The 24,592-nt window shown below is 37.4% G+C and overlaps 1 protein-coding gene across 2 annotated transcripts in view; it reads left to right on the top strand.

Annotated features, from left to right (window-relative positions):
- The window catches only part of ETNK1 (ethanolamine kinase 1), a 33,286-nt gene extending 11,690 nt beyond the window's left edge, over positions 1–21,596 (top strand). For both annotated transcript variants that reach the window (XM_056340145.1, XM_056340146.1), the window contains exons 3-8: positions 736–876; positions 2,400–2,542; positions 8,754–8,837; positions 10,561–10,721; positions 13,280–13,353; positions 14,548–21,596. In XM_056340145.1, the coding sequence (XP_056196120.1) occupies positions 736–876; positions 2,400–2,542; positions 8,754–8,837; positions 10,561–10,721; positions 13,280–13,353; positions 14,548–14,620 (676 nt within the window). In that variant the 3' untranslated portion in view covers positions 14,621–21,596. The remainder of the gene's footprint in view (positions 1–735; positions 877–2,399; positions 2,543–8,753; positions 8,838–10,560; positions 10,722–13,279; positions 13,354–14,547) is intronic.
- Positions 21,597–24,592: the final 2,996 nt, after the last annotated feature.

Here is a 24,592-nt window from a genome sequence, read left to right as displayed (position 1 = left end):
GTGATGCATTTATGGTGTTCTGACAGGTCTAAAGGATCTCGTGCTTATTTAAGAGCAGGCAAAAAAGTTACATTTCTGTAAGCCTGCACTGAGTTGATGTTCACACTCTTCTTGACCAGCTCACTGTCCTCTTAGTTAAAATGGTATTTCAGTGTTGAACAAATGATCCTTGCTGTTTCCCCAGAAGACTATGCTTTTTAGAAGTCTGTTAGTTGTGAATATTTAACATTTGCACATTACCATTAGGGAGATCATTTAACAGGGAGCTGTAAGGGGCTGGACTTGATTAAAGCAAGTACTCATTGTTCTGTTTTTTACTTTCCTGTTGTGAATAAGTTAAAGATAGTCTTCCATTTAGAAGTAGTTTTATAAACTCTTTCCATTGAACAGAAAGTGCTGATGTCTTTAAGATTTTAGTTTTTTCGGTATTTGCCTAACAATGGCAGCTAATTTGATTTCAGCTAAAGATAAGCAAGTTGAAGAGTAGACTGTAAATACAGGTGAAGTCTGCATGCTGTAACTGAACTCCAGTAGTGCTGCTAATGACCTTTTGAGTCTGGCAAGATGCTATCCTGTAGCTGTGCTGCTCTTGTTTAAAAACCTTCTTTGGATTCCCTTGCGGCATTTTCCAGTTTTTCTGTTAAATATATTGTAGTTGTCTTCCTACTAGGAAAAATATGATGCAGACTGTCAAGATATACATTAAATATAACATTAAATTAAACTTTTTTTTAGACTTATTGCAAGACAGCTTGCTAAAATCCATACTATTCATGCACACAATGGATGGATCCCTAAATCTAATCTGTGGCTGAAGATGGGGAAGTACTTCTCTCTCATACCCACAGAATTTGCAGATGAGGAAGTAAATAAAAGGTAGGCATTTCACTATGTGCTTTCCCGACTTCCATTCTTTCTGGCTGAGGGGTAGAAGAGTACTTAAAAAAATAGGTTAGCATTATCACATAATGTTAGGTTTATAAAACTTAGTTATGTTTTACTATTGTATACTTCAGTAGCTGTATATATGTCAAATATGGTAAGGAAAGTATTTTAAATTAATTTTGGTATATTGTGTTCTTGGTTTGATTGGTCATTTGATGGTAGTTTTCTTACTCTTTCTAAAGAACCACCATCAAGTCACATACTTCTTTAGGTAGTTGAATCTCAGTAGTTTTTAAGAGAACCGTCAAACTCACACCTCTGAGGTGAATACTGAAAGCATGTTTCCTGAGCTTGCAGGAGTACTGCTGCTTGTCCATTCTAACCTGCACCTCTTTGCTGTCTTGTATTTGTTCAGTGTTTAAGTTTGTCCTAAACTAGGTGATGTAAAAGTGAAGTTAATGAAAAAGGGTGATGGGATGAGCTCCCAAAGTGTTTTCCAGAGGAGGAAAAGGTATCCAGTCATTCTAGATCTGTGCTATCATGGAGTATGAATAATGTTGTCACCTGGGTTTAAGGGTTTATTTACACTTCGTTTTATATCATGCCAGTACAGCTCTTGGAGTTGTAAATCAAACTGGCTTTTTTGCCTTTTTTTCCTCTTTGGGAGCTTAGCAAAATATTTTCAGAGGGTCCTACTGTCAGTCACAGGAAGTTTGGGATGAGAGGAACAGCAAAACTAGGAGCAATGTTTAACGTAACTGAATTTTCTGTGCTGCAATCTGTAGCTTGAGTTGAAGATAGTGTTTCTCAGGGAGTGGAGATGACACTTTTAAGCTAAAACTCTTTAATTCATAAGTGTTTGTACAATATCCTCAAACTTTGTGGCATTCAGGAAGTAGATTCCAGCCTAAAAGCATTTTTCGTGAAACTTTTTTGAAATTGCTGATGCCAGCTGCCCTTCTTGCTGCTTTGTAATTAAAGAATGCTCTAGCAAAGTTCATTTTTTTCTTTTACAACGTAAAAATCTTAAGAAAACTGAGTAATTAATTAAAAATTAATTTATCTAGAAGATAAAATGACTACCTAAGCATATTTACGATGGCTGGAACTAAGTGTTGAATTTCTTATGTATAGATACATATAGTGCTTAGTACTTACTGTTGTGTATTCTTGAAGTAATGTGAGCAAAAAATGAATGAAATCTGTGTTATAGCCCTTTTCATCTTGACTCCTTTAAAAATGTGCAGGATTGCATTCAATTCTACTGATTTCTGGACTACTGACATGATTACAGCATAGATAATCTTCAGAGAATAGGTTTTTGGGGAGGACAGAGGGAAATAATTGTGATAATTAGACTGCCATTGTGCCAGGGGAAAAAGTGCCTTGGCTTGGGAGAAGGTCTGTTGAATTATTTGTGAAAAAAATGTAGAGGAAATAAGTAATTTCATTACAAATACTTGGTATGGAACACGCAGTACTAGATATTAACTCTCAAACTTATACCTGAAAAGGTTTTTAAGTGACATTCCAAGTCCTCAAGTTCTTCAGGAAGAGATGGCCTGGATGAAGGAAAGACTGTCAAATTTAGGATCACCAGTGGTACTCTGTCACAATGACCTGTTGTGTAAGAATATTATTTACAACAAGAAACGAGGTAGGTATTGAACTAAACAGTAAGTAGTGAGTGGCTTTGTTTATGCTTGTAGTTGCATTTGCTGTGTCGGTGTCATTTTACTGATTTGTTCAAGTGAACTTGGTTTGAATTTTTAAGGCTCAGTGTAATGGTAGTGGTATCTGTGTAAATAGTAAGTTGCTCGATTAGCTAACTCTCATCTGTATGTTATTGTACTGAGGAACGGTGTTGATGTTCCTTGTTTTTTCTTTAATGAATTTGTTAATCCCTAGCCAGCCTGTATGACTACGCTTCAAAGTATGTAATTGTTCATGTTAATTCAATTCCAGTCATATAAAGCTTTTAGGAAGAAAAAAAATAATCATACAAGCATAGAAAATAACCTGAAGACATAGTCTCCTATAATATGTGTATTGTTCTGGTTTGTGATTGTGGGAAGATGCTTTCATAGTGAAGTATCTTAGTGATACTCAATATTGCATTCAGTGATTCTGTTTTTCTGTGTGAGGTACATAGGCATCTTAAAGATTTCTTCTGTAAATACATGAAATTTAAGCAGTTGTAAGCAGTACGTGTCTTAGCAAAGATGATTTTTTTTTGTTATAATACATGTTATACTTCATGTTACTAAAGAATGCCTTTATTAAAATCTGTAAAGCTTCTGTATAAACTCAGTTTCTTTTATTTCTTGATTTTAGTGGCTGAGGGTCAGTTACTAAATGAATTAGGATATTAAAGCAAAATAAGTCAAACTTGCAACACTAAAATGGCTGTTGCGCAGTAAAAACGCACAACTTTCCTTCCATTTCAAATAACTGAGCTCAGCAAATTCGTCAGGTTAGACCAGGTTTTCCTTTTGGAATGAGGTTATTATATTCCTTTTAGTAGCTTCATATTTGTTTGAAGCAAAAGTCTTCTTCATCAGTCATCGTTGATCTTTGACCTCTTAAGCTTGTGTGCCTTAAGTTCTTAAACTAACAAAAATGTGCTGGATTGTAGTATGAAAACTGGCTGTGTATGTATAACGAATTTCTGCATCAGGTATGCACTGAATGGATGTGAAATGAGAAAGTCTTCTGGTGGTTTGTATGCAAGTTTCCCTCTGAGAAATGCCACTTTCAACTTCTAGTTAATATAGGTATATACATATATATATGCCTGTACAGTGTTATTAATATACACTTTAAATGCTAAGAATTCAATACCAGACTTCAGTGGATTTACTTGGTTTCAATGACAGATTATAGTTTTGCATATGCAGTGTGTGTGTGTGTGTGAACCATGGAAGGTATGCACAAAAATTGGCTTGTGGTCTTACACACATTGGAGTTCTGATATTTTAGTAAGAAAAATACATCTTTTTACCGTGTGAAATTTTTTAGTGCTGAAACTACCTTGAGTTTTAGCATTCCAGAGCAGACCCATTGAGGTAAAAGTAATTTTTAGTTTCTCTTCATAGAAGAACCATGCTGGGGTGGGGGGTGGGGGGGGAAGAAACAAAACCCCAAAAAGCAAAAGACACCCCCACCCCCAACCGTGAAACAGAGGAATTCCTTTAAAGGGTTCTCTATCATGGTCAATAGGCGTGAAGTTCCTAATTTAAAAACAAATGCTATATGCTTTTCTTTTTGTGAACAGAATGGAGGAAAAAAACAATGCCAGCAGCGCATCACTTAAGAGCAATTCTGCAATAACGAGTGTGTGAGTGCCTAGCTGTGAGTGAGTCTGGGGACAGGGTAGGGAGGAGGGAGGTATTTAAAGTTCTTTGGCTTCGAGCTAGCTGTAAACAGCTTGCAGGGGAGAAGAAAACTTGGGAATATGAAAGCAATATATTTATTAAAATTATATTGCATGTGTACTGTGTTGTAAAGCTTTTGCAATCTGGGTACAGTAGATACCATCTTCATAGTAATCAAACCTCAGTGCCATCTGTAGAAAGAATATGCGTAACTTGAGAGCTGTTTCCTTGTCGTGTACTTTTTACTGACCAAAAATTTCAAGCTGTCTGTAGCACAATCTTAAGATGGGGAATGTGATTTTAGATGTGGAAGCTCAGCTTTAACTGTAAATAAGCATGTATTGCTGGAATTCTGTTTAGCAGAGCAAAAGCTTTTATTGGTATACAAATAATTTTGCAAGAGCACAAAATAGAATCTAATTTAAAGATGTGCTTCATTAAGGGTGGCATCAAACTATATGAAGGTAGTTAACAACTTTATGTTGCTGTACTCTTATTAAATTTACTCTTCCATCTACAAAGACTTCTGTGTATCAAAAAGACCTTGGTGAGCCTAAACTGGAATTGAGAGAGAGAACTGGTCAATTGATCTTCTGGAATAACTACCTTTTTTTTTTTAATTATTCCTTCCCTTCCCTGCTCCCCTCAGTAAAGTTTGTGCAAAGCTGGTAGTGTTTTTGTGACTTTTCAGAAGCTGGCACACAAACTCAATTATTGGTTTTAACAACCCTGTATTTATCATGTTGTTTGTAAATGCTAAATCTGCACATTTACAAGGTGTGAGGTGGTCTGTGTTTAAGGTAAAGATTATCCACAGATACTAGGACTCCTGTCCATTGCAGTTAGAATTATTATGGGTTGTTCCAGTGCTTTGCTTTAGGCTTGTCCTCTGCATTAAACTCATGTTAAGTTTTCAGACTTGAAAGAAAAATCATAGTTGTGCTATATATTGCTTTTAAGAAGAATTGGTCTCATGTTCTTAAATTTTATTTATGAGACTGGAATAGCATGTTGAGTGCTAGCATCATTTAATGGTGTTTCACTCATCTGATTTGAATTTACTCATGCTGTGGCTGAGAGAACTCTGCCTCTTGCTGTTTTTCCTAATGTCCGTTTTCAGTCACTCAGGATATGAAAATCTGCAAGTGTTACTTTACATAACTGACAATTATCAGTGTTATCTACTTTTTGAAGGATATAACTCAGAGTTTCACATTGCTTCTAATTACAGGTGGATGTTGAAGTAGTCAAAATATGCTTGATACTGCTTATTTATACACTTTGTGTTCTGATGCTCTTAAAAGTGTGGTTTATCGTTTAGGGTTGTGGGTTTTTTTTCCCCAACGTGACCTGGAGTTCCCAGAAATACCTGATGTTTTAAGAGTATTAAAATGTTTACTATTCAGTAAGACCAAGTACCAGTGTGTGTATGTATATAATTTTTTTTTTGCCTGTATCTATATGTACTTTTCTTGAATGTATTAAAATTACCTGCCAGGAAGTTAAGTGTGTAGGTAGTTTTGTTTCTGTTTAATCCCTCTGCCTACCCAATGTTTTCTATGATCTTTGGTAGGAGTCTGTGGGTGCTCAGTGCTTCTGAAGACTGAGTTATGTTTAAGGCTTCTGGTTTTGATCAAAAAGCTGTTTTATTTTGCAAAGCTATATTACCCAAGGAATAATTTTAGCTATAAATAGGTATATGACCCGTTCGTGAATTTTTGAGTATGTTCATAGCATAGATCATTGTCATTACTGAAGCTGTCTTCTAGGGCATCGGTGGCTCACCAGATGAGCAGGATGGGATGGAACTCGGGATATATCATTTTGCTGTGGTGACTACAGCTAGAACTTGCATGTCGAAAGTGCTTACCTTATTAAACCATTAAGAGTGAAGAGCAGTTAGAGAGGTGTCATCACCCTCTTACTTATGAGTTCCCTGAGGAGACCCAACAGATGCTCTATGGAATACTACTTGATCTGTTAAAAAAATTAGTATCTGGTATACGGAGCACAACATAAGGATACAAATTGGAATACATGCAGTTTTTGTAGATTACGTTGTATGTTGTCTACACTAGGAGACCCTTGGAAGAAAGGAATGTGTCTCAGCTTGAAATAGTCAATACTCTTGATCTGTCACGTGTCTGTTCCTGTTAATAACAGTAGCTTCTCCAGAGGGATGATAGAGCTTAGTTTTAAACCCTGTCTCCAATAAAATAAAAATGCATTTAGATTAGTGTCTCTTGTTGGTTTACCTGCTCTTTGTACTTTAGAAACCTCAAAACAAAAGCTAGCTGCTTAAAGATAATGACTTACATTAGAAGTAGCTTTCCCATATGGACTGCAATAAATTGTAAAAGTAACTTCTAATATTATGGATATTTTAAAAAACTAATGCAGAGTCTCTTCTTCTAAAACAAGGTAGCTGGCACATGTATACATCACGCACTTATGAAGAGGCAAACTTAGTTTTTGCTTTTTTTTTTTTCAGTTTCCCAGAAAGAGCTCTGCATCTTTATTCTGATCCTTCCTGTAAAAATTAAACTTAAGGTTGAGTTCCACAGTAGCATGAGTCTCAAAGATCAGTAAAAATGCAGGACTTTTTCAAAGTATTTCTTATTGATACTTTGCAAGCAGACGATCTGCTGTGTTTGTATTTTATTTGAGGGAGGAAGAAAAAAAACCTTCTAAATAGAAGCAATATTAAGTGTTTGGGAGGCTGGGGCAGTGGAGTTCAGGAGATCAGTTGTGTAGCAGGATATTAACCAGGGTTGGGCTATGCATTTTGACTGGCTTGTGACTTAGAGGTGTTTCTTTTCAAACGTAGTATTACAGAGTTAGTGAGAAGAACAAGTGTATGAATCTGCTGTTCAAGCAGTGGCAGAAGTTAATCTGTGACAATGTTATAAGGTCTTGGCTGCAGCTGCTGCAAAACTTCTTGTCCCTTCAGAGTTCTAGAGAACCTCAATTTTCCATTGGCAACCAGATTTTCCTGGGAAGAGCTTGCCGCTTTGCAGGGTGTTTTCATGTTGGTTTGTCAGAGCCTAGAAGGTTTAACCTCATAACCTTGGTAAGCAATCCTCCCTTTCTGTGAAATTAAGGGTAAACTTTGACTCAGAGGATTGTGACTAAGTGGTTCTGTATTGTGGGGTTTAAAGTCCATTTTAAGTGCTTAGACAAGAAGATTTATCCATCTGAAAACGTTTAATATGTTAGTACTTCAGATGTGGTGAAGATGAGCTGCATAGGAAGGAACACTTCTAACATGGCTGTTACGTGATAACTTGGTCATGACACTTACCTGTCAAGACTGTTGTATGATACGTGTGACATCCATAAATCATATGGAGGCAGTGTATTAGACACTTAAAATGGTTAGTCTAGGAAACAAACATACTCAAACGTGATTCTTGATTTACTTTTTTTACTTGGAGTTCTGATAGAATAAGTTTCTGTAAGATGTTTTAAGTCTTGTCAAGAAGATTGTTTGTTGTAATAGAAGGAATATGTTTTTATTGCACAAATATGCAGTTTGGTCATCAAAAGAATGGGTGTAATGAGGAAGAAGGGTACAACTGAAAATTACGCGTTTTCAGCATAGCAGTGGAAAACATAAGGGTTTACATTTTAAATATTCTAGTGCAAACTCCTTTTGTGATGTTTTTAGTAATTTTGCTAGTTTCCCTTAAAATACCAGCAAGTTCTAGTTTTACCTAATCCACTGTATTAATGTTTTGACTGTTTGATGTGGTGTAGACATTCTTGAGCAGTTTCAATGCTACATTACCTGGAGTGAAGGATTTTCCCCAGCTTCACTGTAGGTAAATGCAAACCAGAAGCATTTGGGGCTATGTGCTGCTTTATCAGTCCTTGTTTACATGACTCTACATAGTTGCATAGTTTTGAGGTCTTGAGGATTGTCTGATAGATTCTTGAGACTAGTTTCAGCCAGATAAAAAAAGCAACAATTAAGAATAGTTTTGTTTTGTAAGTGTGGTTGGAAGAAGCTGGGAGTATCAACGTGTTAAAGGAAATATGAACATGTTGCAATGTGTTAGTCCACTGTGGTTGCACACTTCTGTGAGAGTAAACAGGACTGTTCTTTTTTTAAGTTGGGGGAAAAAATGATCTACTAGTTCTACATAAAATTTAAATAAGGAATCCTCAACTATATTTCTTACTTTGAAGGTAAGGGATGCCCTCATGTGGTAGAAATAAAAATTGATTCTGCTATTCAGAGTTTACAAATAGAGAATCATAAGCTGTAAGTAATTAAGAGCTTTCTTAAATTTATATTCAAGGGAATCTCGTCTCATAAAAGTCATAGCCTTACCCTGGAATGTTTTGAGTGCACACAACTGGGCACAAGGACAAGAAAGACAAGTGTGGTTTTGTTTTGTTTTTCCCCTAAAACTTCCAAAGGATACCGAAGGATTAGGGCTGTGACTTCAATTGATACGGATGCTGATGTTGCTGCTATTGTGTCTCACATAGGTGACGTGCAGTTCATAGACTATGAGTACTCTGGATACAACTACCTGGCTTATGATATTGGAAATCACTTCAATGAATTTGCAGGTAAAAATTGGATTTCTGAGGTAAAGGTAAATGTGTTTTAAAAAAACCTGTAATTTTTACACATTCTTTTTCTCTCTCTGTGTATCTGAATACATGTATATAGCTGTTCATCTCATGATATCCTAATATATTAATGTCTGATCTTGCAGGCCAGTTATGCCCTTCCTCTGCAGTTCTGTTAACCCAGAAATGGGAACATCATGTCATAAATTTTGGTAGAGTTAGATAAATACAAAATTCACAGCTGTCGCAATATCATTCTGTGGAGTGACGTAGCAGAGACAACCCACTGTAATGAAATACTGCGGATGTATCTTTTACAGCATAGGTGTATATTGAGAACATGCTGTGTGGTTCCACAGTTCGAAATGGCAGGCTTATGTGGTTTTTTTGGTGACTTTGTGTGCGCTCGATACTTGCCCTTGAGACATGTCCTAAAATGAGAAGTAAAGGCACTAAGATTGTGCAACAGGAAAAAGGTGGGCTTTTAGGAGTAAGGTGTTGGTAGATTCATTCATTAACTAGTTCAAATTCTTTCAGTGAATGCCAATTCCATTTACTTTGTAAGAGCAATAACCTCGAGTGTATGCTGTGTTACTTCAGCAGAGAGGGCGACAGGAAAAGCCCACTTAATAAATGATACAGATGGAAAGTGCAGTATGGTGAAATTGGGAGCCTTAATCTTCTACCAGTTGTTGTTTCACAAATTGAATGTTAAGTCTAGGTAACTTAAAATTACCATGTATACACTGAGTTTTTTTTTTTAAAGTTGTATAATTGGTAATTTAACTATCTGGAAAGCAAGTTAAATTATTTACAAAATATATTTGAGAGCTTCGGTTTTTCATCTGGGACTTCTTTTCAGAGTCTGACTACATCTTTAAGGAGCTAAGTACAGTAAGAAGACTAAACGCACAGGTAAATTTTCTTGCCTATGAAGAGCAGTTGTGCTTCACCTCTGCTATTCTCTGTCCATCCAGTAAAATTCTTGATGATTATTTTTTTTAAGCTAAATTTGAGTGATTCTGACATAGGAAAGATTTTAGATGCTAGGGGATTGCTCGTTCATAAAATAAGACTTAAGGAGAATTACCACGTCCTCTGGGGTAGCTAGGGGAGTGAACTGTGATCCAAGTTTGGGACTCCCGGCAGACTCTGTATGTCCTGTGACTTAAGCATCTCCAATATAGGAGGAAAGATAGGTCAAAAGGAATGGTTATGGTAATAAGACTTCTCCAATGGGGTACTGGTAGAATTAGGAGAGAGGTAGACTTTTAATAAATCTCAAATATGAGCTTAGTTGGTGACAACATACATGCATCTGGATTCAGCTTTGGATATTACGCATACAAGTCCCTCTTCCTAGGAAATGTGTAGTATTTTATGTTTGGGAGGGCTGTTGTTTCATAATGCAAATACTTCCTTGAGGATTCTCTCAAAACCAAACTTGTTGAATTTCAAAATACAAGTAGATATGTACATGGCTGAAAATAGATACAGCATAAACCTTTCTGCTATGTTGAATGCTGTGATTCATGCGTGAGAAATTCTTGCCAACACGTAACTGATAAACTCGGGTCAGAGTAAAAAGAACTGTTTGTCCACATCAGTTTATATGTGTGTGCGTGTTGAGGGTGGGGAGGGGGAAGTAGTCCAGTAACAAGATTTTAATGGTCTTTTTAGACACCATAAGGTTCTAATAAGTATTTTTTTCTTTTTCTAGGAGTAAATGAGGTAGACTACAGCCTTTATCCCAACAGAAAATTACAGGAACAATGGCTGAGATCTTACCTTGAGGCCTACAAAGAATATAAAGGATTTGGCAGAGAAGTCAGTGAAAAGGAAGTTGAAGTTCTATATGTCCAAGTCAATCAGTTTGCACTGGTAAATAACAACCACTTGATTAGAATATATTACATGCTGTAGGGAAGCCTGCTCCTCTGTGGACAAATGGAATTGCTGGTTTTATTACTCTGAGTGCTGTGGCACGTGAAGAAAGACTTCCTTAACTTGTTCAATGGCAACTTTCTGCTATGTCGTGTGCTAAAAATACTCTGTAGAATATTCTTACTGAAAGAGGCAGTGAGCATTCAGAAAATGAGGAGATGAGCTTTTAGCAAGTATTTCTATTGCCTGTTTATTGGTCTGGCAAGTTCCCAAGTTGGCTAGAGTGTATGGTGAGTCTCTGTTGGAACTGTTTCTTGTAATGGTCAGAAGACAAAGAGCCAGGTAGTGGTTCATAATGACCTGTACATTTTCTGACTTTGAAAGCTTTTTAAAAATAAGATGGTAACATTTTGTTAACATAAAACTAGGATACTTTGCTTTTGGTTTTGGTGAGACTTTTTCCTTTTAAACAGATAATAAGGTCCAGAATCTTCCCAGTACTACCGTAACTCTTTCCTTGTCTGCTGAATCTTGGAAACAGGGAGTTGCTTTCAGATTCGGTTTTGGTCACCTTAACAGTTTTTAGCAGAGTGCACATGTAGTCTCTTGTGCTTCCCCAAAAGTTCTGCCTTTCTGTAATGTGAGGGCTGGCTATGTGAGAGTACTCCCTGCTCCTCATGTATCTGTGCATTATAAGCAGTCTTCTGTCTGTCAGTCTGTCTTTTGCAGGCTTTGGATGTAAAAGCTTCACTCGGAGTGTGTGCAGTTTTGATCTGGCTTTGGTGCCTTGTCCTTCAGATGAAAAAAAACCCTATCAGGTGTAATTCGTGGAGGTAGAATAAGAAGTCAAATAGGTGTGACATTAAATCTGTGAATGTTCCAATTATGTATACTGTTAGAAGCAGTTTGAAGATGACTTTTAAAATGTTTTTCCCCAAGCTTTATCTCTCTAGATTTCTGAAGATACTTTGCAGGTTCACGTTATTTTTGTTATATTTTCCAGTTGGCCCTGGTCTTGTTTTGCCCAGAGGATGTGATAGGAAATGTTAGAGCAAAAGTGCCTTTTACCCAATAGCTCGTTAACTTTTGTTTTGCTTTCTCCTGAAGAATAATGTGCCATAGTTTTCACAGGGGGACTGAGGCTTAGAGGCCAGTTTAGCCTTATTTCAGTCCTCTTTCTAACTAATCCAACACACCTCTGTTACTGTAATACCTTCAATTTTTTTGGCAGAAGCTAATGGTTGCAGTGAGGAAATACAGTTCGTGTTCTAGGAAGGTGATTATAAAAAAGCCCTTAAAAGTACCAGCTTACATGCTGTTACTCTTTCAAAATCTCTGTTATCAACTGTTACTGTGAAATTCGGCTGTCCCACTCATTCAGGAAAGCTGGATCTGCAATTAAGTAGGTTGGTGGTCTGTTCTGAAATACATAGCATTGTTTTGTCAGTTTTAAACTATGGTTATATTAACGTTTAAGAGGATACACTTCTGTTCAGAGAACAGCTCAAGGCCTGCCTATAGGCCACACATGATGCACAAATACTGCTAAATACTCTTGTGTCATTTAATGTGGGAGGCTTTGTTAAAAGAAAAAGTGAACTGCAAGTTAAAGGATGCTCGTGTAAAATGTCAAACTGCTTACTGTCAGGCAAAGTTATTGAAATTAGAGGTACAAGAAAGATTCACATGTACATAACATCAGTTGCCATTTTAAGGTGTTGCATATGTTGTCTTCACCTCTGAAGTGTTAAATGCAAGCTTCAGAAGTAATTTTGGTAATTACTGTAAGCTGTTATTAACTGAACAGAAGTCTGAACTATATCACTTGTAACTGGGTGGTCCAGAAGTGTCTTCCACAAGCAGACTCAACCAAGCTCATGGCCATTACATCTGTTTGTTCATTTAAAGCATAGTAACAATCGTATCATTAGTGTAATCCATAGTTTCGATCTAAAACTGAATAGAATATAGGCCTCCAGACTACTTACCTGGACTTGTAATGGAAGCAGGTTTGGAATAAATGAGAAATTTTTTTAAATGCTGATGACTTAGAGGTTTTCTTAACATGCCACAGACTGTATTTTTGTCCAAGTCAGTAGTGAAAGTGAGTTGTAGTTGTAGCAGCCTACAAGTTGTAATCAAAGATTCAAAAGGAATTTCACGTTTGTACTAGAGTTGAATACAGGTAGAATAGTATGTATTTAATTAGCAGCAGTAGATACGATAGTTGTATTTCTATGCATTTTTTTTAACACTGCGTATATAGTTATACAACAGTCTACTCAGGAAACCGGTTATCTATTAAATGGAACATTATTTTTCTTGAAAATGACAAATGGAGAGTCAAGATGCCTATATATTTACTCCTTTGAGTGCCAGTAATTATTCTGTAATATTCATTGACCAGTCTCTTTGGTAAGAGACCTCAAATAACTTTACAAAAAGATTGAGTTTTGAGAGTTCTTTTGTAGGTAACTCTGTCTTAATGTGAGAATATGTTCACATGTTGGATTTTATATAATGTTAATCTTTCACTAACACATTTTTTTTTTCAGGCTTCCCACTTCTTTTGGGGATTGTGGGCTCTAATTCAAGCCAAGTACTCCACCATTGACTTCGATTTTCTAGGGTAAGTGTGCTTGCTACATATGATAACGGAAATCTTCAGGCTGGAAAGGACCTGTAGGGCCATCTAGTCCAACACCCCAGCTATCAGAAACTGAGGTCTGAGTAGCAGACCTGATCTTATGTGATCATACTATAACTTAATTTTTAAGAGAAAACAAGACAGTAAAAGCTGTCTGTGCTTTTTGTTGCTAAAAGTTCTCCAGATTGGTGAGTGCCTTTGGGTTTAAACACTTGATATAACAAGGCAAGGGATATAACTAGAGGAGTAAATGTGTTTTGGCATTGAGTGTTTGTTGTTGGAGAGGCACAGGCGTAAAAGGCAAGTTGTTGGTCAGCATGGTGTACTATCTGTCAAGACACAAGACCTACGTTTCCAGCTACAAGACTCAAAAAATGGTCTTTTGTACAAAAGAGCTTGTTTACTTCTTGTTGCGTGGAGTGTTGATCTTTGAAAATTCTTAATCTTTTTAAAAAAGTCTTCATAATGCCAGTGAATGTTAAATTCTGTTTCCTGGGACACTGGCCAATGTCAGGTAGAGATGTCTTTGGCCCATTTTAAAATGGTCTTTCATGGCAACAAGCAGAGGAATTTATCTTTCCAATGGAGACTGGATGTGGTGATACAATTAATCATTTCGCTTGGTAAAAGATCCCACTTCAGAATTTTTTTGCATCGTCTGAGACAGTTTACTAGGCTTAGTTGTACGTTTTGTAAATGAGGCAAGTGGGAATTTCTTCTCATGACATTCTCAAGTAGAAGTGCCTGTTAGTAACCACTAGATGGCACAAAAGCCCCAAGTTAAAGCACAGGTGGTAGAACCCGAACACGTGTCAGTGTCGAATAAAATGTCATTCTTGCTATGATCGAGATCAGATTTCTCAGGAATTGTAGTTGTCAGTTGTTGGACAGTCTATTAAGAACTATTAAACATGAAAACACTACCTTTGGTAATCGCAGAACAGCATCTGTTCTGCAAATTGCAGCAAGCTTGGAGTGGGTGGTAGTGGTAGGAAGGTACCATAATGTGGTTGCTCTGTTCTTGATTTCTTCCTTTAGCATCTGCTGAGGGTCACTGTTGGAAACAGGCTGGTGGGGTGCGGTAGGTGGACTTCTGATTAGTCCTACCTAGCATGGCTGTTTTCATGTAAGGAGTTATCTGCTCTTAACTTGAAATCTCTCTCTCCTTTTGAATAGGTATGCAATTGTTCGGTTTAACCAGTATTTCAAAATGAAGCTGGAGGTCATGACGTTAACTCTTCCTGAGTAATTAAGAGGAAGAAACTTACCAAGTGGATAAGACAACACCTGAATCTTTTCTGAGAACAGATACTGGAAAAAAGCTAAACATTTGTTGTTCTCTAATGCTCACTTGGTTGTTCTTGCTTTATAAATAATTACCCTAAACAGTCCTTCAATGTTAAATTTAATATGAAGAGCATACGTACTGCTGTTGATATAAAATGGATTAGAAACTTGCTAAATCTATAAAAAGTTGTAGAAATGGCAATTTAATCCTTCTTTGTAATTTAACATATGTTGTATGTGAATTATTTATTATAAGTTTAACATGATTCCATTGCTGCTTTCATCAGTTTTTGTAAAAGTTGTGTGCAGACAGTGAAGTTGTTCCAAAGGATTCGTTTAACAACTTTTATTTTATTGAAGTTGCATTAACTTATATTAAAGAAAACGTGGTCAGAGAATAATAACCTTTTAGATGTATACAAGCAAAATGACTGATAGTAGATTTTGTGAGATCACCAGTGTGGTGTAACTAAGGAAAAAGGTTATAGAGTGATTTTCTTTCTACCACCCCCACCGTTGGTGGTGTGTGGTTTTTTTTTTTTTGTTTTTTTTTTTTTTGTTGTTTTTTTTTTTTTTGTTTGGTTTTTTGTTTGTTTTAAAGAAAAAACTTAAGCTTTCCATATGATGGTACTTTTCTTTTGTGTAAGAATCAACCAGCTTGCTTGAAATGATAAATAACGTTTTGATTTTTTATTTCCTAATGCGTTAAGCTGTAGAAATGTGCAAGTTCTGTGGCCATAAGATTCTTTGAGGTTATGTACCATCTTAGTGTTAGATGGACAATGTACCATCTCTAACTTCTGTGGGAAAGCTGCTTGTTTATTAAGTGTACCTTTACAGCAAAAGACCACTATTCCAAATCTGTATTCCTTTTCGAAACTTTCAATTTGAACACTATCCTGATGTCTATATTTGATGTGCTTCAGCAGTATCTAGTGGAAAGGACTATTGAACTGAAGATCAGTGAACAGAGATCCTGTTGCACAGGGGAGCAAGACACTTAGGTTTACAGTTTGTGTATTGACGCCTTTCTGCTTTGTCATCTTCTACCCTTGGATTCTAGTCTTAAATGCTTGGTCCTGTAGTTGCAGATTCTGTATGTATGTGTTTTGGTTTTTTGAGTTTGTTTTGTTTTTTTCCTGCAGCAGCAAATTACATTTCAAAGTCTCCAATTTGAAGGGTAGTATGGAAAACTCTGACTTGAACAATGGGGCTTTGATCATCACATCATTATTTCTTAAAGCTATTATACCAAGAATGGTCTGGATTACAAAATGTGAATTGACAAGAAAATGTTTACTTAACAAAACAATATATAAGTTTGCATGGAAAAGAGGCTTTAAATCTGAAAGGGGCTGGGGGTGGGGTGGGGGCAGACAGGGGTGGGTGGGTAAGGAATCCATAACAGAAAAATAAAACCCAACAATGCAGTGTGGAGTTGGGCAGGCGTTTACTCAACTCTGATCATACTCTGAAAAACTTTGCACTTTGGTCACATAAGTGCCCACATGTACAAAGTCTGTGTGTGTGCATATGCATGGGCAAACACAAGCTTACCTGAAGAGTAAATACTATGGGGTGTCTGTTGTACAGACTCCAGCAAAGATATTTATTCAGAATTGCTTTATGGCACACCGTTGTGTGTGTATACATCTGTACACATATACACACATACATATGTGCTTTACAAAAGCTTGGATTGATTCAGGACAAAGAAAATTGATGTGAATGAAAAATTTTCACCTTGAAAGACCATTTTGAATGGCATTCTGTTATTTTACAAAAGCAAGGTTTGGGATTTTTTTTTTTCTTCTTTCTATTAATCTCTGAATGTTTCCATTTTTATTATTTCCTTCATCAAAACCTTAAAAATCCTTATAGAAATGGGAGAACTGGGATTTTTTGTAACTTGAAATTTGGTAACCATTTTCACTAGCTTTTGTTAGCTGGAGGCTACTATAATGGACAAACTTTCTTGGTAGTTAAATAGAAACAAATAGCTAAAACATCTATATTTTCCTTTGTAGCGGTTATCAAGGATGTTGCTAGAGCTCATGAAAGCACTGAAGACTTACTAATTTTCTGTACTTTCTCCCTGTTGACATTACTGACCTATGTTGAGTAATACCCTGTTGTCTTGGTAGGCCCTTTAAGTTCAACAAGATCTGGAAGTAAGATTGATAAAAGTTTTTTGAACTCTTATTACTGTTTTCTTCAAGTGGTGACTCTATTTCTTGCAGTGTTGTTTTGTATTTGTGAAATGTTTGAAAAAGGCTGTGAAGTTCACTGCGTGTTGGGAAATCCAACACTTGACAGATCCCAACTTTCCCAGCAGTTGGCAAAACACATTCCCTTTTCAGGTACCAGTACTATTTAAGCTTGGAGTTAATGTAATTTTTTTCAGTAGTATTTTTGTTTGTATAGCTCAAGTAGCAATAACTGTAGGAGTAGAAGCTTGCTTCTGCAGAACCAAAGCTATTCATGAGTGCAGCTCAATCTCATTCTCGTGAAGTTCCACTGAATCCTGTGAAAGCACTTTGAAGCAGATAGTAAATACTGCAAGCTTTTCCTGAGCCACTTCGAAGAAGCACAAGGATTATCACAGGTTACGGTGGTTGAGTTTGCAGTACTGGGTAGAGGCTTTCATTTTGCATGTTGAAATTCATTTTACACACTTAAATGCTGCTTTGCATCAGCTTTCTTTCAAGACAAGTGCAGATTAAAACAATTCCTGATACATTCTGAGGAAATACTGTAAAACATTTTCCAAAATGAAATGCCAGTTACCTTGAGCCTTGTTCCACATCCGTTTGAGCCAGTAGCACTCAGATACTGAATATCTACAGGTGTGTTAAGTTTGAAGCAGTAGTTTGCAATAGCTTTGCAGGTTATAAGGTAGCTTGAAACTGTGAATACAGGACATTCTGAATGTAAGTTGGGTACTAGAGCACCGAACTAGAGAACATGTACTTGTTTCAATTAATTTATCTCAGTCTCTTTAATAGCAATGTTAAGATATTTGAAGGAGGACAAAAAATGACTGAGCTCTAGAAACATCCTGTAGTAGTTTTGACTGTGACTTGCCAAGAAGATACTCTGTTGCCTTTATGTTAAGCAAAGGGCATGAATGCCAAAATTAATAATTCCTACTGTAGTTAAACCTATATTGTAAATATAAAGAGGATTATTAGTAACAGCATTCTTGCATAAATAGCATCAAGTCAATAGACCATAGTGGCCTGGTTGCTTTTGTAAAGCAGAATAGTGTGAACTTTTTTCTTCTCATTTCTGCAGTCAGATCTGGTTAACCCATGCCTAATTTCTTAGGCCACCTAAGCATTAAAGATTTCTGGATGCTAACTGTTCTCGTCACATAAGTTTAAATTCCTTTATTTACACTGCTTGATTTGCATTTTAGAAGGACTTACCAAATTTGCATTAACTGGGTCTGACTGTATATGTATATACAACAGTGTAAATAACCATCTGTAAATTAGTGTGAATTGTACTGTATCTTGCATTTATGGACTTGTGTATTGCATTGTATTCTCTCCTATTTTGTAGAAATTTTGATGTAAAGAAGAAATCTAACTCTGTGTGCGGACTTCTTTTGTTAAATTGACCTGTAACAGGAGCATAATAGTTTTATGTTACGGTATCCGCTTACAGCCTTGGGCATCCAGCGTCTTTTTTTCCCTGTTAGCTTTTTTGACATCTTGCTCTTGGGAATGATTCTGGGAATAAAGGAATTCATACAGCACTAAGATGTAGAGAAAGTCTATTCTAATAATAGGGCAAACTGTCTGAGGTACATACAGTACCTGTGGTATAGGGAAAGCTGTTAAAATCATTTACTTCAACTTCCAAAAATTTCCTGTGCGCTATTGAATGCTGGTGACTTCTTAAACATAAGCATGTTGGATTGAAGTACTCTTACCGTGTGTGCTCCCATGGTGACAGCAATTGAGTTAGTTGTGATAGAAGTCCCCCAGCATAAATGTTTTTGGTGGATATAGCCTTATAATAGGATTAGTTGCTAACTTGTAAATGATTATCAAAAATGGCCAAATCGCTATAATAGTTCTGCCAGTCATTTTCCTCAGCACTAGAACTACTGGTAGCCCCTTTAGACTATTTGAAACTTATCTGAGGTATTTTCCTTGCGTGCCATTCCTTCTCCCTCTGCCCTGTGCCCACAGCCCTGCTTCACTAGGGGAAACATGAATATAAAAGCTTCCTTTCCCTACTTAATCATCACTGTTTCCTTTTTGACTAAAACTGTGTTCTGTTTTGTCAGTACATGACTTCTCACAGAATTTTTTTTGGTGTAGAAAGTCGCTTTCTGAAGAGGCCTTTAATCTTGGCAGCATAGGCATAATGAAGCACCGTTTTCCCCAAATGCCTGACTATACTTCATTACTGTTGCCTTTCACTGTCTGTCTTGAACTCCATAGTGTCCTTCAAGCTGTTAGTTTATTATTGTCATTGCTGTGTTTTAACTGCTGGAAAATACTGGTGTGCAAATCTCATTGTCCGTCGTCGGACAAATTGATCTTGATACAGTGTGTGCATCTGTCAGCTTTGTCTGCACCGGATGGAAGGTATGTGTGCTCGTCAGTGTTGACACGTTAACTTCCTAGGGTCCTGGAATGTGAGTTTGTCAAATAAGTGTTAGTCAAGAGGAGGGGCTGGGCTGGGCTGGGTAAATACAAGTCAAAGGAAGTCACTCACATGGAAACTCAAGCTTGAGCTTTTTGATATAGCAAGATACTGGGTATTCTTACTTACTTGCATGGTTTGAGGACAAGAGCAAATTGTAAAGGGTAAAGTTTGTTGCTTAATGAAGTTCAGCTTTTTCCAAGCCTTTGGTAGCTAACAAAACCTTATAAAATATTTTTTTGTTTCTCCTACGGAAAGAAATCTTAAATTTAAGTAACTTCATGATTAAACAAAACTTTGTTCTATAACCCCGTGGAATATAATCTGTTGCTTGGGGTAGTCCTTGTATTTTGCATAGGAGGTTGGCCACATCTGACTTGTCTGTGTTTGAGGTGGCTGTCTATTCTTGATTTGTTTTAATGTTTTTGTATTATTACTGTGTTCATGGATGCCTTCTAAGGTGTGCTAGATTACTGAACTACTGGAATTAGTTGCTGTCTCCTGTCATCTCTTCCACACGAGGCTGGTTGTGATTATAGTATTGGAACAGAAAATGTTTGATCAAACATTGAGGTGATGCAGGGCTGATGTTGAATGGTCTTGCTGATTCTTTCCCCCCATTGTTATTACTGTGGGCTGCAAGGCAATTCTTTTCATTAGTTGAGCAAGATGTAAAAGCCGTGACCTTTTGGTCTTGTGCAAGGTAGGCATTCTGTTAGCTAACCACACAATTTTTAAGAAAGGGGTTCTCGGCACTGAGAAACCACACAAATCCAGATGGGACATGTCAGAAGAAACCAAATTTTGTGACACTTAAGACCTCTGGAGTGGAAAGGAAAGTGTGTAAAACTTTTGCATGTGCCAGTTGTGTGGAAGGGCTTTAGCTAAGTAATGTGGTGAGACACTGGAAAAAGCATTGTTTGCATTTAAGTGACTTTCCAGGTGGTCTGATCCGTAGAGATAAAATTCTTGTGATTAGGAAACCAGTCAAGCTGGGGGGAGAGGGAAGAAACATTTCAAAAGATCTTTTAGAAAAAGCCCTATGCAGTTTGATTAATTTGCAGTGCTGAAGTGTGTTGGGCTTTTCTGTGTATTTAATAGTACAGGCAGTGGTCTGCACTAGATTCTTTAATGGAGGGGTTTGACTGTTGTGAAATGCCAGAAAACTGGAATGGCTCTGACGCCCATTATCTTAGAACATGTGGCCAGATTTCACCAGATGACAAACTGGTTCAAGATTTTACATTAGCTGTCTCGGGTTCCCTATGGTGTGGAACTTAATTCATGGACTTGCCAAATACGTTTGATTTAGATGCTCATATAGAGATGTGACAAAGAGAAAACTTGGTGGAAAGTAAAAGTTGTGTGAACATTTAGGAGGCAAACATGTTACTTGATACCTAACAAACTTTGAAAATAAGTGCTGAAATAACTTCAGGTACTGCACCAGCCTATTTTTGTGGTACTGCAGCTGTGTTTTTCCTATGTTAAGTGGTCTTTTTCCTCACATAGAGATCCATGCAAAACACAAGATGAGAAAGACCATGGAAGAGAAACATGAAAAATTTATACAATGCCATAAAATGCAGTGTGAACTGGAAAAAAGTATGTTTCTAAGCTTTTAGTAGTAGTAATTCGTAAGTGTTATCAAAAAATGATAGGTGTCAAGTCTTCAGTGTGTGCAAGATTTTTTTTTTTTTTGGTAGAAATGTTCCTTTTAGCGTTTTGTATTTCAGATGCAGTCCGTGGTAGTTAATAATGCTGCTTTGTACACAAGTGCTTTGAATAGTCTCAGCACCAAGAATGTATCCAATCTTTCTTAAATACGACTTGAGGTTAGATTCACTGGTTCTGTCTCAAGCCTCTTACTCCAGCTATCTAAATCCCTTTAAATACTTGCAGAAACAGGGCCATAGCCTATTAGGGATATATTCCATTTTGTCTTTTTTTTTTTTTTTGTTACTACGTATTTTTGGTGTTCTTTTAAACACGAGTCCATTTATGTTCTGTGAATAAAAAAAGATCAATTTACACAAGCCTTTGTCATCTTCCAGCACTGTTATCCCCTCAAAAAGTCCCCATGATCCTTCTTGTATGTTGTGGAGTTTTAGGTGCATCATTTATCCATTGGAGTGAATTGTATTTCTTTTGAACTAAATGTTATTGGAGCTATTCTAAGGCCTTCTACCACTGATTAAATGAAGTAATGTACCTTTCAAAGAGATTTATATTGTGTAAATAATTTCAAACTGCAACAATAAAGTTTGTTTCTAACTGCACTGTTAGCATATATTGTGGTGATTTTGCTTTCCCCAGGTTTGAAAGCACTTGATAAGGAATACCTCAGCAGTTCTTAAAGGCTTTTGACTTGGCTTCAAATGCATACCTCTTTCTGGGATTTACAACCCAGCTAAAAATAAGTACTTTGAGCCAGTATTTGGCTTGCACAAAGTTAACTCTCTTAACAGTTTTGGATATTAAATAGGCTTGGTCGTTGACGGCTAAAATGTGACATCTGGGAGGCAGGAATTGGGTGGACCATGGCTGTCAGGAGGGATCACTGCCACTGAGGGAACGGAGGAAAGGATGCAAAGCTTGGGCTGCTCTAAAGGGTATGCACAGGAAGGGGTGTGTTAATATGGGTGACCCATCTTGCAGGCTAGTCCGTGCCACTGAAGGAAGGCTCCATGTCCTGTGCTAGTAGCACCATGTTAGATACTTGCTTGGGGGTTAACCAGACTATTTTGATGCACATCAACAAAACTCTGCTTCCTCCATCTTGGTTGTGCACCCTGTAGAGAACAATTTCACCAAAATACAGATTTTCACTTGGGCTTGAGTTACCTTGTGCACTTGCCCACAGTGAATTTATTGAGGAAAACATTCCTTGGGCTAAAGTCTGTGCTCCGTTACATGCCTGCCAGCCTTGTCACTGAAAATGGGCATTTGTCACATACACCGAATACAAAATTTTGGTCTTGTTCATAGTGGGCTTGATTAAGGTGTTAGTAGAGTGTATGTATGTGTGGTAAAGGAAGGACACATGAAACAAGCAAATAAAGCAAAGCCTTAAAAAAATAATCAATATTCTGCTATGCAAAAGTAGAATAACCTTTAGGCCATGAAAAAGCATTGACCCAGCATTGCAGGACACTGGAGACTTGAGCCCAGTGTGTCTTTGGTTAAGCAGGTTTTGTATATTAACAATTCCTTCTTAATTTAGAAGGCCTCCACCTTTTAACTGACTGCTTTCTGGAAGCGTAATGATCGGAGTAATGCTCTGTACGTACAGCTTAACACAGCCTGAGACTCTCAAACGTTCCAGGCGGTGCTGGCTCTCACTGGCCTAAACCCATGGCTGATTTCTATTGGGCTTTTTGCTGCTGAACTACTACTACTACAGAATGGGTGAGTTGAAGAGTTGTTTTACAATTCAACAGAAAATTCTCAGACTATGACTGGATATCTAGGGTTAATTGTCCCTACTGAATTGCTGCTTAGAGCCAAGAGATGGTGTTCCTCTGGTGTCCAGTGCCCAAATTCTCAAAACTTTCCACAGGGCCAAGTTGTGGCTACCCTTTGTTCACTGTTGTAATTGTGGTGAAAAAGATGTATGCTGATGAACTAATCCATTGTAATACGGAGTCCCTTCCCCAGGTAAAAATCCCTCATTCACAACTTGGCCAGAAAATGCAGAGCAAACTCTTGCTGACCTTGAAGTTGTCCGTGGGAAGTAAAGAAGTTTTTTGAGGCCACCCCAGAAAACATGGTCTTAAACAGGTTATTTGTTTTCCTCAAGATAAAGAGCAAACTACAGAAATCCTTCCAAAAAGAAGACTGAAAACAGCAGCGTGCATAGTGGACTCTAATATGTAATATATTCAAACGTCCAGTATGCGAAATACACCTTTCTAGGAGTTTCCCTGAGTAAATTCAGAATAGCACATTTATCCTTGATAACAATAGAAAGCTGATTCATGTTATCTAGGATGTATGTAGGCTTACAGGTTAACAGATACATTAAACAGAAGGGTTTATTCCCGTTAGCTCTGCAGAGTCAGGCTGTGTGAGAGTGCGGTGGGATCTCATGCATCCTCACAGATGTGCGCTGCTGGCAGTCCCCGTTCAGAACTGGCACTTGCTACTGAACAGGTAGAGAAGGCTTTTTTTTTTTTTAAAGTTCCTCCCAGTGTGCCTTATTGCTGACATGTAGCAGCAAAAACATTTCTTTCAGCAGGAACTGGCTTTGAGACAGGAGCGTGAACCTCTTGTTCCGCACTTTTGGAAGCCTTCCCTGAGACTCCAGGCTTAAGGTGCTAACATGGCTTCTTTCTTTCCCATTCCCCATTAATATTCCCTGCAATTAATCTTCAGTTTGCCCTCATCCTGGTCTCTTGCTGTGCTATTTAGAGTAAAGTTGCTCATCTCGTTTTAAAATTTTAAGGATGTGAAAGGAGCAATACATAAAATGGTTCAAATAATAGCAGTCATCTGAGAGGCCAAAGGTGGGGTTTACTTCAAACGACTTTATGACTGACTGGGGCAAGTCAGAAGCATGGCTCTTACTTTATTGTCATTGTTTTCTGTTAATACCTTTATTTCTCTGTGCCCCGGGAAACAGAGTGGGATGACAGACTCCAGCACTTACCCGCAGGTGGCAATGGAGCTGCAGACTGTGCCTCATTGTTGAAGAAGCTTTTTCAAGACAGCTTATTTTTGTAGTACAGCATGTCATGCATTGAGTTAAACAGGAAAAAGGGTATTCTTTTATCTCGCAACGAGTTGCAGCCAAGATCTGTAATTGCCTTGCTCTTAATGTTGCGTAACTGTTAGCAAGACTCAAGCCAAGCATTAATGAATTTCATCAGAACTTCATTTTTTAATGAGCATCATTAATCGTTAGTCATGCGTGCTACAACCTACACTTCTCTAAAGTGGGGGTTTGCCAATCGTGTTGCACTATAAAAACAGCAGCATACTTCCCTGGATTTTATTGGTAAAATAACAATAAAAAAAGACCATGGAGGGAGTGAGACCAAAAAAACTTACTTATTTGACCTTTTAAATACTTAAGATCCTCTCTGGAAGTTGGTCTGAAGCTTCAGCCTGTGAGAAGCTGCTGCCCCCTTTTCTGTGGGCTGTGGTGATACTGTGAGAGCTGGCGGGGACTGAAATGGATCTCCTGTACCAAACTTTAGTTGCTCCAAGCTACAGTGTTAATCTGGCCTCTTAAGAGGGACTCGCTTTGGCTCTTGTTGCAAAATTCAGTTAAGCT

Source organism: Falco biarmicus, chromosome 5 (assembly GCF_023638135.1).
Source record: "Falco biarmicus isolate bFalBia1 chromosome 5, bFalBia1.pri, whole genome shotgun sequence".
In the NCBI taxonomy this organism is placed as follows: Eukaryota; Metazoa; Chordata; class Aves; order Falconiformes; family Falconidae; genus Falco; species Falco biarmicus.
Note: the sequence above shows the minus strand (reverse complement) of the source record. Positions and strands in the feature narration are given on the sequence as shown.